Genomic DNA, 16,300 nt, shown 5'->3' with positions numbered 1-16,300 from the left:
CCCCCCCGCCAAATTCACATTCTAACGGGGTTTATGGGCTCCAGCTAGAAAGTGGCCAGTGGAATTCTTTTGGGGGACCACTGACTTGGGAAGAGTCTTCAGGAACTATAACTAATCCCCTTACTCCATGGAGTCTGATAAGGCACTCGAGTAGGAGGTATCCCAAGAGATGGTTGGAGTTGACTCCATCATGTGGAAGGACTGGGCACTCAGGAGGCTCTGCTCGGTGAGCCAACATGAGAACAACAGGGTGATTACCTTGAACTCTCTCATCTCAGAGATCCTGTTCCTGGTCTTGTCTCTGTTCTAAGTCTCCATCATCAGGTTCGCTTTTTCTCTGGGCATGGAATCTGGATCTCCGATTTTGAAACCAAATCTAAGTGGGTAAAACATCAAGAATTAATTCAATCAAATGATGTCATGCAAGCTTCACCGTTGCTTTCACAAGGCAAAAGGAAGAGAGAGGGGGTTGGTTCTAGGCCTAATTCCAAAATCACCAGCCTTCCATATGACAGCTAGGACGGTCTATCAAGTCTGAAGATAAAGCCCAAAATTCAGAACCTCACACCTAGTGCCTTCATGATGGGTTTCAAATCCTTAAGTCCCCACGGTCGCCTCATTACCAGTGCTGGTTTTCCCTAAAGTGCCATGCCTATACTGACGCTCTTCCCTCTGCCTGGAATTCTTTTCCCATCTTTTTTTTCCTTCCTCTTCAAAAGGCTTATGTTTCTTCCATGACCCAGGATAGTATATTGTCTGTCTAGGGAGATATTTTTCATCCCACAAGACATAATTGTTACCCCTTGCCTCTGCCCATAAGTTACACACATACATGCACATTATATATATATATCTCAAGTATATGTATATATTATTTATAATAACATAACTTTAGAAAAACGTATATGTATTTATATACTACGCACACACACACACACACACACACACACACACATTCCACAACTACTGCTTTTGGTTTTCACAGAGGTTGCAAGTAGAATAGGCACAGATCTGGAGTCCAAAAACCAGGCTTTGGAAAAGTCACGTAATACCATGAAAACTTTCATGTCCTTCCTGAAGGTATAGACCGCTCTGCAGGTGAATGATTGTTTTGGAGGAACTGCACATATGCAACCCTGTGTTCGGTTTCTACACCTGAATCATAAATTTTCTCCATCTGCCTTGCTTGTGGTACCTATGAGAACCAGTGCCCTGTTGATAAAGTCATTCAGAGATTTCTCATTATTTCTGCACCTACCAAGATCTATTTTTTTAAATGTTTATTTTGAGAGAGAGAGAGCAGGGGAGGGGCAGAGAGAGAGGGAGAGAGAAAATCCTAAGCAGGCGCCCCTCTGTCAGTGCAGAGCCCTACACGGGGCTTGATCTCACAAACCACGAGATCATGACCTGGGCCAAAATCAAGAGTCGGACACTTAGCTGACTGAGGCACCCAGGTGCCCCACAATATCTGGAATTTAAGGAAAAATATATTCAGCTTTGAATTCTGAGGAGAAAACTAGCCCAAAGAATATTGGAATGGCCACATTAGGACAAGATTAGCTTCGTACTTCATCACCAGCTTCTGTTTTCTTCTCTCCCAACTCACACGCTCCTTCAGAATCACACCAAACCATTTACTCAAAAAAATCAGTCTTCCATTTATATCCATCTTCTCCATAGAATCTCCCAACCCTCACCGAGGCACATCCTCCTCTAGAACCCAATCCTCCTGCTGGATAACACCAAGATTAGCCATCCATCCAAGCTAGACCCACCGCGTCTTCCTCGTTATCTCATCTCTTCCCCTCTCCACGCCACCCCTGTCCTCCACACCCCATCTATGCATTGCTATCAGTCTGTGTCCGTGCTGTTTCTCACACAGCACTCATTTCCATGTCTCAGCCTCCTTGACTTTTCACTGATTGTCAAACTTACTTCCTGTTTCCATAGTGGAGTCCATTCTTCACTGGAGGAAGAGGAGCTATTTCAAACTGTAACTAGAGCATGCTTTCTCCTCTGTCTTAATTCTTTGAGCATGTCTCTACCACACAAAGGATAAAATATAAACTCTTATAGCAAGTATTTCCAAGTGTCTAATCCACTTCAAGACTTTTGAGCTCTGCTCAGCATACAGGGGTTAATCAGAGATGGGCCGCCTATCACAGCTCACAGGCTAATGGAAGATGGTGTCCACAAAACCCGAACACAACAGCTTAATCAACCGGTCACAACTGGTCTAGACTTGAGGCCTCCTTAAGTATATTTATGTCACCCTAGTTCACCAGCCCATAGACAATTCACAATGTTCTGGAAGCCACAGGACTGCTGCTAGGAATCCAGTCTACCACAACTGCTGCCCTTATGAACCCCCTCTCTTCTGGTCTTCTCCCATGGGATCTCTCTCTGTTTTGCAAGCCCCAGATCAAGTTTTCCTCTGTGAAACTGTTTCTGACCAAACACCAAACACATTGTTTGCTCCTATTTGTCTAGGAGGTAAATTTGTGTGACATTTAATCATACTATTGGAATTAACAGATTACTGGAAAGAACAGTTTTTTTTTTTTAGTATTTATTTATTTTGAGAGAGAAAGAGAATGAGTGGGGGAGGGGCAGAGGGAGAGAGAGAATCCCAAGCAGGTTCCTTGCTGTCAGCACAGAGTCAACCTGGGCTCGATCTCATGACCCAAGGCAAAAATCAAGACTCAGATGCTTAACTGACTGAGCCACCCTGGCACCCAAGGAGCACTGGTCTAAATACACACACAGAGCACACCAGTCTGACAGAATTCTATTCCATCTGGATCCTACATTTCTCTGAGTTAAATGTTAAATCTCTAAATTAGACATAATAATTCCAACCTCATGAGATAATTAGAAAGGCTGAAAACTGTGATAGATATAAAGACTTTAGGCAAATAAATGCCTGGCTCATATTGCACCTAAAGAAACATTCCTTCCTTCATTCAACAAATTATTACTCCTTGTGTCAGGCGCTATTCAGAAGACAAAGAGTAGAAAACAATCCCTTCGTCAGTCGCTGCTCTCCAAATCCCACTGCAGCCATTTGGCCATAATGCGAAAGCGCAAGATGCAGAACCCCAAGCAACAGCTCTCCCTGCCAGAGCAGGAGGAAAGAAACCAGAAATGAGAAGGACGGGAGTCCCATTAGACCACCTGGCCTTCTGGCCAATGGAAAGCTTGATGACCCCAATCAGCTCCTCATGGAGGTCCTCCAGAATCAAGAAGACCAATGACTCCACAATGCTGAGTGCCCCACCTCCTCCCCTGGGCAGAGGCCCAATTCGGGGAGGCCCAGGCCCCAGATGAGGCCCAAATCGTTGTGGTTGGTTGGGGGAGGGCGTGGGCAATGCTGAACCTTGTTCTCCCAGACCAGGCCATGGGAGTCCCTCCAGGGGAGGCTTCCAACAAAGAGCAGAGAAACTCTTGAAGCTCAGAAGCTGGTCTCTTATCAAGAATACCTCCCTGCCCAAGGATGGACTCCAGGTTATGGAAGACAAATCCAACTGTCCTGTATGCAGACACTTTGCCAAAAAGGGCCAGTGTCAATATGAGGACCTCTGTGTCTTCTATCACCCAGGTATCAACAGACCACCCTGTGAGACTGTATCTTCCCATCCAGGCGGGGAGGAGCCGCCTGTGACCTGAAGGCCACATAGTCCCCTGTGGCTCTGTGACGGCTACTTTGAAGCTGTTCCACCCACCCCCCCTTTTGGTCCAGAGTTGTGTGTCATCACTGGTGCCCAGTATGTGGTCTTTCTTCTGATCCAGCCTCCAGAGACTCATGTTCAGGACCCCATCTTTGTTCCCTTCATCTGCCTCCTGGGTCATCGTCCCCTGTGCCAGCCGGCTGCTCTACAGGAAACCTCTTTGGCGCTGTTGCTTGGGCACCTGTCCACCCAGCCCCCAGTACTGCCCTCGATTCCCAGGAGCAGTTTTCTATCATTCCCTCCTTCCAGCTGCTTGTTTTAAGTCCTTTTTACGTGACACCCTCTGCCCCCAGTGTTGCCAGCGGCTCTGTGAAATTCACCAGGTTGTGTGACCTGGGGTCAAGTCTGAATGACAGGTAGAGTTACCAGTGAAAGGCCATTCTCCTTGCTTTTGGATTTTGCAGTTTCTGTGTGTCAGCAGCATGATCCCCACCACTCTGGTCTGTGATCCCTGTGCTTATGAAACTGTGCATCCCTTTGTAGCCTTTTTCAATGTGGTTGGTCTCTTTTTGACATCCTAATGCTAGAGTTGAGCTTTTCTGCCAAAATGAGTGAGGCTCTTGGTGACCTCTAGACTTCCTGTAACCTCTCAACATGGGAGAATTGTAGAACTTTCCACAAGACTGACTCCCTGGTCCTCCCCGTTCTTCTCCTGGTGTCAGTTCTTCTGGGTTTGACACAAGATTTTGAGGTGTTCTCTAAAGCCTCTGGTGGGCTACCCTATTCTCCTCTCCAGCCTACTTTACTTAGACTAAGTCACTGCAAGGCCACCAGACTTTTTGAGTGAATTCTGTGAATCTCCACCCAGCCAACCTTAGGATGGAACCTGGGCAGTACTGTTGCCTTCTTCCAACCTTCTTCCCTGACATCCCTGGCACTGGTTGCTTTCTGTGAAAATAACAGCAGACAGGTTCGGTTTTCAACCTGTCCTGAGGAAATGCATCAGGAGTGTGGGCAAGAAGGAGGGAAGAGGGCCATTGCCGAACTGAGAAAGAATTTTTAAAAATATTTTTAATATTGGGGCGCCTGGGTGGCGCAGTTGGTTAAGCGTCCGACTTCAGCCAGGTCACGATCTCGCAGTCTGTGAGTTCGAGCCCCGCGTCAGGCTCTGGGCTGATGGCTCGGAGCCTGGAGCCTGTTTCCGATTCTGTGTCTCCCTCTCTCTCTGCCCCTCCCCCGTTCATGCTCTGTCTCTCTCTGTCCCAAAAATAAATAAAAAACGTTGAAAAAAAAAATTAAAAATATTTTTAATATTAGTAATAAATGCAGTGAAAATAAAGAAAGAAAGAAAACAAAAAATAAAACACTGGTTACAGCAAGAAAGAACTGAAGGGGGTGAGATAGCTGGCCCTAGGGCAACCAGATGGAGGGGCGCCTGGGTGGCTCAGGTAGTTACGCGTCTGACTCTCGGTTTCAGCTCAGGTCATGATCTCATGGTTTGTGGGATCAAGGCCCACATCAGGCTCTGTGCTGTCTGCAGGGAGCCTGCTTGGGATTCTCTCTCCCTCTCTCTCTCTGCCTCTTCTCTACTCGTGTTCACTCTCTCTCTAAATAAATAAGCCTCAAGAACCTACTAGATGGAGAGAATAGCTCATGAGAGGCCCTGGGGTGGGAATGTGCCTCACATGTCCATCCACAGGGCTCCCCATCTCCTACATCTCCATCCTAGGAGATGGGGCAAATTCTTTATCACTTACTTGGACTCTTGACTCGGGAACACCAATTTCTTTAGCAAGTTGCTCTCTGGAATCAAAGCCAGGATAAGGATTGTTCGAAAATGCCTCAATGAGGGCGTGTAATTGCAAGGACGTATAGTTGGTACGACTCCGTCTGTCTTCTCTACCTAGGATAGGTGTAAGACTGAGGGTCACGGAACATTTCAGAGGTCAGTTGACATATTCCCAAACAAGGAACCCAAACCTGTCCTACACTGTCTCCGTCTAATACATTGCATCTCCTTAAGAGGGCCTTGCCCTGGCTTATTCCAGGCAGAAGGTTCTAGAAGAGACACAGTATATGGCTAGGTTGCTGGTTCTTTCCAGTGGAAAGAAGGTAAGCAGAGCAAAGTCTCAAAAGGTCCATGAACCATGCAGGAAAGAATTTCTAGGCGCCATATTGGACCCATTGCTACCAGAAGACCTTGAACAGGAGGCCCTGAGAGAAAGAACATTCCTCTCCCACTCAGAGTAGTAGTTAGCTCCAAGTAGAGAGGACCTTGTGTACCCAAGAAGCTCTGTTGTGGAAGGACTGGAACAGACTATTTACTTTGAATCTCCTCTTCAAGGTGATCTTGGTCTTGGCTTGATTCTAAGTCCTCATCGGGTTCTGATTTCTTCTGGTGCCTAGCTCTTCGATTCTGAAACCAAATCTTGAGTGAGGAAAAGAAAATGAGAGAATTTAGTATGTCTAGGTCATCTCACCCTATTACTGCCTGTCTTCAAAGGGTGTGATTCTTATAGGTCTAAGCTCAGTACTGTTACGATACCTGTCACATCCGACTGAGTCTTAGGTCAAGGTTTGGCATTTAGCATCTTCACAATCTGTTCCCAACATGACTATAGTAATCTTTTTAAGTTAAGAAATAGATGCTGCAATTATTATGCATTTATCAACCAGCTCAAGTATTTCCTCTTCTCTGAAGAAGCACCTGCACATGCCGTTGCCACTCCTAGACACTCTTTCACCCTCAGTACTCACATTTGTGAAGTGAGACAAAGAGCAGCATCCTTGTGACTTCATTCTGGGTGTCAAGTTACTTCACGCAAAGCCCTTAGCACACTGGCACATAATGTGCTCGATTAACAGTTTCCTTGCCTCCTTGTCTACTTTTAGTCTTGGAGATACAGAATTTGTAACTTACCTGGATTCGAGACTCTTCAGTATTGACTTCTAAAGCAAGTTTTTGTTTGGTAGCATAACCTGGGTAAGGGTTTTTATCAAATGCTTTGATGAGGATTTTCAATTGATCTTGTGTGAATTTGGTGCGGCTGCGTCTGTGATTCACTGGTGTGGTCTCTGTGGAAAGATTAGGAAAGACGAAGCATTTAATAGGCCAGCTTATAAATTTCAAACTTCAGCCTCAAGCTAGTCTTTGATTTCCTCTTTTCCTTTGTAATCCACCAGAAACCAGTAGTAAAGAACTCTGACACAATTATAAATCCCTTAAATACACAAGGGTGATTCTTTTTTTTTTTTAAACGTTTATTTATTTTTGAGACAGAGAGAGACAGAGCATGAATGGGGGAGGGTCAGAGAGAGAGGGAGACACAGAATGTGAAACAGGCTCCAGGTTCTGAGCTATCAGCACAGAGCCTGACATGGGGCTCGAACTCATGGACCACGAGATCATGGCCTGAGCCGAAGTTGGACGCTTAACCGACTGAGCCACCCAGGCGCCCCACACAAAGGTGATTCTTGAACTTCTCTATTTTATCTGAATGCCATGACTGGGAGTCAAGGTCTTCTATTTTTCAAAAACCATGAAAAATTTATGTGTTCTGTTCATATGGATTAAGAAGAATGAGTCAAGAAAAGGCATGTAATAATAGGTCATTACAATCATGAATACTTGAAACCATAGAAATGAAGAGCAAATGAAGTACCATTAAGTCCCTTTCAGTGTTTCTGGTTTAATTTCCGGGTAAAATCCATTGCCCTCAATAGCAGATAAACAGGATCACTTTCCAAAATGTTTTTAAAAACACTATGGGGAGGATCATTTGGTTCTTATAGCAACATGCAGAAGAATGAACCTGGACCACTTTCTTACACCATACGCAAAAATACTCAAAGTGGATGAAAGACCTAAACATAAGACAGGAAACCATCAAAATCCTAGAGGAGAAAACAGGCAATAACCTCTTTGACCGTGGCTGCAGCAACTTCTTACTAGACGTGTCTCCGGAGGCAAGAGAAACAAAAGCAAGAATGAACTATTGGGACCTCATCAAAATAAAAAAGTGTCTGCACAACGAAGGAAACAATCAACAAAACTAAAAGGCAACCGACAGAATGGGAGAAGATATTTGCAAGTAACATATCAGATAAAGGGTTAGTATCCAAAATACATAAAGAACTTATCAAACTCAACACCCAAAAGACAAATAATCCAGTGAAGAAATGGGCAAAAGACATGAATAGATACTTTTCCAAAGAAGACATCCAGATGGCCAACAAACACATGAAAAGATGCTCAGCATCACTCATCATCAGGGAAATACAAATCAAAACCACATTGAGATACCACCTCACACAGGTCAGAGTGACTAAAATTAACAACTAAGGAAACAACAAGACTCAAAAAAGTCAAACTCCACATTTATGCAAAAAAAAAAAAAAAAATCCAGTCAAAACTCTTAACTACGGCAAAATAAAGAATTCATTGGGATTCCCAGACCACAGGGATGCTTTTTTTTCTTTGATCCTTGAATGTTTGTCCCTCCTACAAGTTTAAATCTTCATTTGCATACCAGTCTACTACCTCCTGGTCTGTTGTACTTCATTGAAAGAAGGCTAAAATTTTATTTATTTATTTGTTTATTTTTATTTTCTTTCTAAATTTTTGTATTTTTTTAATGTTTATTTTTTAATTTTTTTTTAACATTTTATTTATTTTTGAGACAGAGAGAGACACAGCATGAACGGGGGAGGGGCAGAGAGAGAGGGAGACACAGAATCGGAAGCAGGCTCCAGGCTCTGAGCCATCAGCCCAGAGCCCGACGCGGGGCTCGAACCCACGGACCGCGAGATCATGACCTGAGCCGAAGTCGGACGCTTAACCGACTAAGCCACCCAGGCGCCCCTTTTAATGTTTATTTTTGAGAGAGAGAAAGAGAGAGTGTGTGTATGTGCCTGAGCAGCACAGGGACAGAGAGACAGAGACAGAGGATCTAAAGCGGGCTCTGTGCTGACAGCAGCAAGCCCGACGCGAGGCTCAAACTCACGAACTGTGAGATTATGACCTGAGCCAAAGCCACAAGCTTGACTGACTGAGCCACCCAGGTGTCCCTAGAGTTCTAAATTTTTTTTAAGTAATGTCTACACCCAACTTGGAGGCCAGCTTACAACCCTGAGGTCAAGAGTCACATAATCTACCAACTGAGAGAGCCAGGCACCCTGAAAGGAGGTTAACTTTACTATCCTTCTCAAGTCCTCTTGAATCTTACCGTGTTGATCGGGCCCTCACCAATATTTTTGAGCTAGTCGCATATAACGACTTCCTTGGCCTTATACTTTGGAATAAATGTGTCCTCCAGCCACTACCACCAACTTTCTGTCCCACAACCAGGCCAACTTCCTTCTACTCCAGAACTTGGTACTTGTTCTTCTCTTCCTGCGATGCCCTTCATGTGATGAGGGACTAGCTTGCTCCTTTGTGACAGGTTCCAGCTTGAGCACCACCTTCTCAGAGTCCTTCCCTGACCCTCCAGTCTAAGGCCCACACTCTGTGCTCCAAATAGTCGTGATTGAATTTTTCTGATGGCAAAGTAATCTTCTCTGAGGTTGGCCTTAGGTTAAAAAGCCCTCACAGGACCCCACCCATCTTATACCTTCAAGTAAGTTCTTCTCTGTGCACAGATCCTTGGCTGTATACATTCTTAAAAGGAAGATTCCTTTACAGTGAAAAGCTCAAAGGAAAGCTTAAGCCCTGAAGTAGATATAGAGGAACTTCTAATTAACCCAGATCAACTCCCTAGGGAATGGGGGGCGGGGATAAGCAAATTAGGGCCTCCTGCCTAATTCCTACACTGACAGGTAGAGGGTGGGCAGGGAGGAACAAGAGATGAAGAGCTAAAGTAAGATGAAGGATAAGAAAGGAGGAAAGCAAAGAGAAAAATCTGAGGAAGATCTCTTTTATCAACCTAGGAGCATGTTATAGCCAATAAGCTAACGGTTCCTAGAGATCAGTATCAAGATGGTTCATCTCTGACTCTGGGGGACACAAAGCTCCAGACCGTTACAGCTTGGTAATTCCCTTCCTGAGTCTCTATCCTAGAGGAACGGACACGTGTACGTCTGGGTAACACACATGGATATTCACTGCCATTTTGTTGGTAGTAGTTAACATTCTATTAACAGGGAATTGCATTTCCAAACAAAAATACCAACAGGATATTTGAAGTAAACCTTATTTTAGGATGTTCAGATTTACAGAGAAGTTACAAAGCTGGCATGAGGAGTTCCCATATCTTCCATTCCCAGTTTCCCCTATTTTTCATTGTACTTTTTTCTAGGTAATCTCTACACCCAATGTGGGGCTCGAACTCATGACCCAGAGATCAGGAATCACATGCTTGGGGCACCTGGGTGGCTCAGTCAGTTAAGCATCCACCTTTCAGCTCAGGTCATGATCTCACAGTTGCTGAATTCGAGCCCCACATCAGGCTCTGCACAGACAGTGTAGAGCCTGCTTAGGATTCTGTCTTTTTCCCACTCTCTGCCCCTCCCCACTTGTGCTCACTCTCTCTCTCTCTCTCTCAAAATAAATAAGCTTAAAAAAAAAAAAAGAGCCACATACTCAGGGGCACCTGGGTGGCTCAGTTGGTTGAGCATTGTACTCTTGATTTCAGTTCAGGTCATGATCATAGGGTCATGGGATTGAGCCCTACAGAGGGCTCCGTGTCCCCACCAAGGGGAAGTGGGGCATGGAGCACGGAGCCTGCTTAAGATTGCTCAGTCTCCCACTTTCTCTCTATCCCTCAGCCCCTCTCCCCAGTTCTCAGAAAAAAAAAAAAGTCACATGCTCTCCCAACTGAGCCAACTAGGTACCCCTCCCCTATTATTAACATATTACCACAGTACATTTCTCACAATGAAGGAATTGATACTGATACATTGTTGGTAAGTAAAGTCCATACTTTATTCATATTTTCCAAGTTTTTATCTAAAAGTTTTTATCTAGTATCCTTTTTCTGTTCTCAGATGCTATCTAGGTACCATATTACAATGGGTCCTCAGATCTCCTTAGGCTCCCTTTGGCCCTGACAGTTTCTTAGACTTTAGTTTTTCATGATATAGACAGTTCTAAGGAGTACTGAGCAAGTGTTTTGTAGAACCTCATTGGAGTTTATCTGATGTTTTTCTCATGATGAGAATATGGCTGTTTTCTGAGAAGAGACCAAACAGGATTTTGAGGGCCACCTAAAACATACGGGGAGAATACAAGCCCACAAAGTAGATTATACATTATGTTTAAAAAGGATAAAGATGATGCATTTAATTATCCAGATAAAATAGAGTAGTAAAAGCTTTTTCTTACAGTACTCATGCAGAAACAGACCAGTAGACAAATGGAACCCAACAGAAAGCCGAGGAACAGAAAGTCTGTTCTATATAGAACTTGGGATAGCCAGAGCCTCCAAAATCAGCGGGAAAGGGTAGTGTTGGGTAAAGAAAATGGCTTGCTGTATGAAGAAAAATGAAGTTGAGTCATGATACACAGTATATTTCAAAATGCCAAATTAAAGACCTGTGAAATGTAAAAATAAATGGAAAATCATGTACGAAAGAACCCGTGTCCCATTGAGATAGAAAAGAGTTCAATAAGTTATTTAATCTTCCCAAAACACAATGGGAAAAATTTCTGGAACCAAAGACGTAACTGAAAACTGCAGTTCAAAAGTTAGAAAATCAGATAAAGTCAGATGCTTGCAATGATGGGGGTGGGGTGGGGAGATGGAAACCCTCCTGGAGAACTGGTTGGAATGTACTTTATTCTAGATAGTCGGTAGGGCAATTGGGCTCTGCTTGCTTAAATTATGTGCAGTAATTGTAATGCCGTCATTTATTTCCCACTCAAATCTCCATGACATATTTTTCAGAATGCTGTTCATATTAACAGTTGGAGCAAACTAAATGCCCATGACTACACGAATGGGTAAGTAAAATGTGCTAATATCCCCGTGATGGAATTTTATGCCTTAAGACCAAAATAATGAGAAAAAAAAAATGACAAGGGAAACAAGATCGATAGGTCTCAAAGGCACAGAATTAAGTCAAGAAAGGAAGGCACAAAATGGAGTTTATACAGAGCAATAATATTTCTATGTAGCAATTATGTATATACCTACATAGGTGTACACGTAAATTAAATCAAATTGTACACTTATGATTTGCATTTTACCATGTGCAGTTGTACTTCAATAAAAAGCTGGAGAGAAACAAGTGATTCCAGTGAAGATCAACTAATCTAAATAAGTTACATTCCACCAAAACAATGTTGTGTATTTGTGAAGGATACACACATATCACAAGACACCTATCTCTAAATGGCATGAAATGCACTGGATGGAACAGATGGACGGCTGTGCACGGGGAGGGGAAGCAAGTGTGTGTTGCTGAGGAGCAGTAACCTATCAATTGTGCGTTACTAAGAAGACAAGAAAAAGAAAAAAAAAAACTTGAAAATTATTGCACAATTTTTTTCTCTAGAAAGTATTCCTAGATCACTAAATCCCAATGTTTTTGGCTTCAGGACCCATTTGCACTTTTAAAACTGAATATCCAAAGACCGTTTGTTTTACCTTATTAAAAATTAAAAGTGTGGGGCGCCTGGGTGGCTCAGTCGGTTGAGCGTCCGACTTCGGCTCAGGTCATGATCTGATGGTCTGTGAGTTCGAGCCCCGCGTCGGGCTCTGTGCTGACAGCTCGGAGCCTGGAACCTGTTTCAGATTCTGTGTCTCCCTCTCTCTCTGACCCTCCCCCGTTCATGCTCTGTCTCTCTCTGTCTCAAAAATAAATAAAACATTAAAAAAATTTTTTTTAATTAAAAGTGAGAACATTGGTTAATCCATTTTATTTAAATTTTTTTGTTTATTTATTTTTGAGAGCGAGAGATAGAGTGTGAGCAGGGGAAGGGCAGAGAGAGAGGGAGACACAGATTCTGAAGCAGGCTCCAGGCTCTGAGCTGAGCTGTCAGCACAGAGCCTGACATGGGGCTCAAACCCACAAACCCCAAGATCATGACCTGAGCTGAAGTCAGATGCTTAACTGACTGAGCCACCCAGGCACCCCTTGATTAATCCACTTTCTTTTTTTTTTTTAATTTTTTTTAATGTTTATTTATTTTTGAGTCAGAGAGAGACAGAGCATGAACAGGGGAGGGGCAGAGAGAGGGAGACACAGAATCTGAAGCAGGCTCCAGGTTCTGAGCTGTCAGCACAGAGCCCGACGCGGGGCTCGAACTCACGGACCGTGAGATCATGACCTGAGCCGAAGTCGGACGCTTAACCGACTGAGCCACCCAGGCGCCCCAGATTAATCCATTTTCAAATGTCAACAAACCCATTACATTTTAACAAAAATAACATTTTTATTAAAAAAATTATCACCTTGGAATAAAAATGATTACTGAGGTAAGTGGCATTGCTTTACATTTATGGAAATTACTTTGATGTCTATACTTAGCCATATAGAAGAGAGCTGGATTCTTACAGCTGCATCTGATCTCTTGTGATATGTTCTTTTTAGCTCAATCATGACATATACAGCCTCAGACAGGTGTATATAGTTGGGCACAGAGTTGTACTTTAATAGCCTTTCAGATCATTAAAACTCCACCAAATTATGCCACTATAATAGCCACCCAGGCGCCCCTAAACTTTCTAAAAAATGTTTATTTCTTTTTGAGAGAGAGGGCAGCAGTGGGGGAGAGGCAGAGAAGAGACGGAGACAGAGAATCCGAAGGGGCTCTGTACTAACAGCTCAGCTCAGAGCCTGGAGCCTGCTTCAGATTCTGTGTCTGCCTCCCTCTCTGTCCCTCCCCCACTTGCGTGCACGTGGGCTCTCTCTCTCTCAAAAATACATAAACATAAAAATTTCTTTTTAATTTTTTTAATTAATGTTTTTTATTTATATTTGAGACAGAGAGAGACAGAGTATGAGGGAGGGAAAGGCAGAGAGAGAGGGAGACACAGAATCCGAAGCAGGCTCCAGGCTCCGAGCTGACAGCACAGAGCCTGACGCGGGGCTCGAACTCATGAACCGAGATCATGACCTGAGCCGAAGTCTATGCTTAACCGACTGAGCCACCTAGGCGCCCCTAAACATAATTTTTTTTTTTTAAATAAAGGAGGAGGGAAAAGAAAGAATGCATGGGGTGAAGTCACAATTTTAAGCGAAGTAATTAGGGAAGACTTCACTTAGAAAATGACTTGATTCGGGGCACCTGGGTGGTTCAGTCGGTGGCGCTTCTGACTCTTGGTTTTCAGTTCAGGTCGCGTTCTTGCAGTTCATGAGTTCCAGCCCTGCATTGGGCTCTCTCTGTCAGCCTGTCAGCACAGAGCCGGCTTTGGATCCACTGTCCCCCTCTCTCTGACCCACTCACCCCCACTTGCACTGTCTCAAAAATAAACAAAACATTGAAAATGTTGAAAGGAAGAAAACAAATGACTTAAGCAAAGACTTGAAGCAAATGAGAGAGAGACCCATGCTGACATGAGGAGACCCACCTTGCAGGGACTGGGGTTGGCAGTAGGAGCCTGCCTGGCCTCTTTAAGAGAGAGCAGAGGGCTACACAGTCTAGAACAAAGCAGAAACAGGTGAGGTCCTAGACCTTGGTGGCGGGGGTAGAAGACAGATTGTATAGGGCCTTGCAGGGCCGTGTGGGGATGGACCAAGAAATGGTCAGATTCCTAAAATATTTTAAAGTTAAAATCAACAGAACTGCCAGGCTGATTAGATATAGGTCATGAGAGAAAAGTAGGTCAAGGATGTTCCCTAGAGTTTTTAGCATGAACAGCTGACATGTCCTCAGTGAGGATAAACTCTGTGGGGGAGAGTTTGGGTGTAAACATGGAGTCCAGTTTGGGACACGCTGAGTTTGGGACACTTGTTAGACAAACAAGTGAGACCGATGAATCCAAAGTTCAAGAGTAAAGTTCAGTCTTGAGAAAGAAGTCTGGAAGTTTCTTTGATTCCAAAGATATTCTGGTCTATGAAATCTCTCATGCCTCCCATTGTTTTTTGTTTTTTTTTTAACAATTTTTTTAAATGTGTATTCATTTTGGAGCAGGGGAGAGGCAGAGAGAGAGGGAGACACAGAATCAGAAGCAGGCTCCAGGCTCTGAGCCGTCAGCACAGAGCCCGACATGGAGCTCGAACCCACGAACCGTGAGATCATGACCCGAGCCGAAGTCAGACACTTAACCGACTAAACCACCCAGGGGCCCCATTTGTTGTTGTTGTTGTTTTTTAAGGTTATTTATTTATTTTGAGAGAGAAAGCGGGGCGCCTGGGTGGCTCAGTCGGTTAAGCGGCCGACTTCAGCTCAGGTCACGATCTCACGGTCCGTGAGTTCAAGCCCCGAGTCGGGCTCTGTGCTGACGGCTCAGAGCCCGGAGCCTATTTCAGATTCTGTGTCTCCCTCTCTCTGACCCTCCCCCATTCATGCTCTGTCTCTCTCTGTCTCAAAAATAAATAAACGTTAAAAAAATATATAAAAAATAAAAAAAAAAAAACAAGAGAGAGAAAGCACGCGAAGGAGGGGCAGAGAAGGAGAGTGAATCCCAAGCAGGCTCTGTACCAGCAGCTTGGTGCTCGATGTGGGGCTCAAACTCACTTACTGTGAGATCATGACCTGAGCTGAAATCAAGAATCAGATGCTTAACCAACTGAACCACTCAGGTGCCCCCCTCTTTTTTTTTTTTTTACCACAGTTTATTTTTTTTTTTAATTTTTTTTTTTAACATTTATTTTTGAGACAGAGAGAGACAGAGCATGAACGGGGGAGGGGCAGAGAGAGAGGGAGACACAGAATCGGAAGCAGGCTCCAGGCTCTGAGCCATCAGCCCAGAGCCCGATGCGGGGCTCGAACTCACGGACCGCGAGATAGTGACCTGAGCTGAAGTCGGACGCTTAACCGACTGAGCCACCCAGGCGCCCCACCACAGTTTCTTTAAATGTATCTCTCTCCCTCTCCTTCCTGAAGCAAAAATCTTCTATTTTGTTTAATTCATGATTGCCTGTATCTTTCTGAAATTCCCAATGCACAATACACAGAAAACAGCATATTTTCATATCATATGAGAGAAAGTTTTTCTCAATCCTAGTAGTTATTTTAAAGCTTAAAAATGGGGCTCAGTCAGACAAGCATCCGACTCCTGATTTCGGCTCAGGTCATGATCTCACAATTAGTGAGATTGAATCCCAAGTTGGGCTCTGTGCTGGCAGCCTGAAGCCTACTTGGGATTCTCTCTCCTCCACCCCCCTCTTAAAAATAAATAAACGTTAAAAAAAAAGTTTTAAAATGGAACTCCCACAAGTTGTGGCAAACCAATAAGTTTGTAGTCAATTTCCTCCCAAACCAACGAAACAGAAACCTCAGTCAGGTGTGTGGGGAACTTACTGTTTGGAGAATTATCTTGAGCCATGTTGGTGGAGTCCTGAGGTCTTAGGGTTAGATCGGGAGACCGTCCGCCTCAAGGACGGTTTTATATCATCAGCCTGGATGGCCCCACCTGTTTGTTTAATCTTTCGTGATTCTGAAGTTTTATCTTTACCAATTACATCACTTCTTACAAACAGACCCTCTTAATCTAGGAAGGGCTAGATAAACCGCCCATTCTTCCATTGAT

The 16,300-nt window shown here is 44.0% G+C and overlaps 1 protein-coding gene and 1 pseudogene across 1 annotated transcript; one reads left to right on the top strand and one right to left on the bottom strand.

Annotated features, from left to right (window-relative positions):
* Positions 1–274: 274 nt before the first annotated feature.
* DUXA (double homeobox A) lies at positions 275–16,096 on the bottom strand. Its single transcript, XM_060652697.2, has 5 exons — positions 16,072–16,096; positions 6,589–6,743; positions 5,994–6,096; positions 5,426–5,571; positions 275–376 (listed from the first exon to the last, which is right to left on the bottom strand). The coding sequence occupies exons 1-5, from the start codon at positions 16,094–16,096 to the stop codon at positions 275–277; spliced, it is 531 nt and encodes a 176-aa protein (XP_060508680.2).
* LOC132691290 (proline-rich protein 3 pseudogene) lies at positions 1,054–3,666 on the top strand (annotated as a pseudogene).
* Positions 16,097–16,300: the final 204 nt, after the last annotated feature.

Source organism: Panthera onca, chromosome E2, assembly GCF_046562875.1.
Source record: "Panthera onca isolate mPanOnc1 chromosome E2, mPanOnc1 haplotype 2, whole genome shotgun sequence".
Classification (NCBI taxonomy): domain Eukaryota; kingdom Metazoa; phylum Chordata; class Mammalia; order Carnivora; family Felidae; genus Panthera; species Panthera onca.
This window is presented reverse-complemented; position numbering and strand designations above follow the sequence as displayed.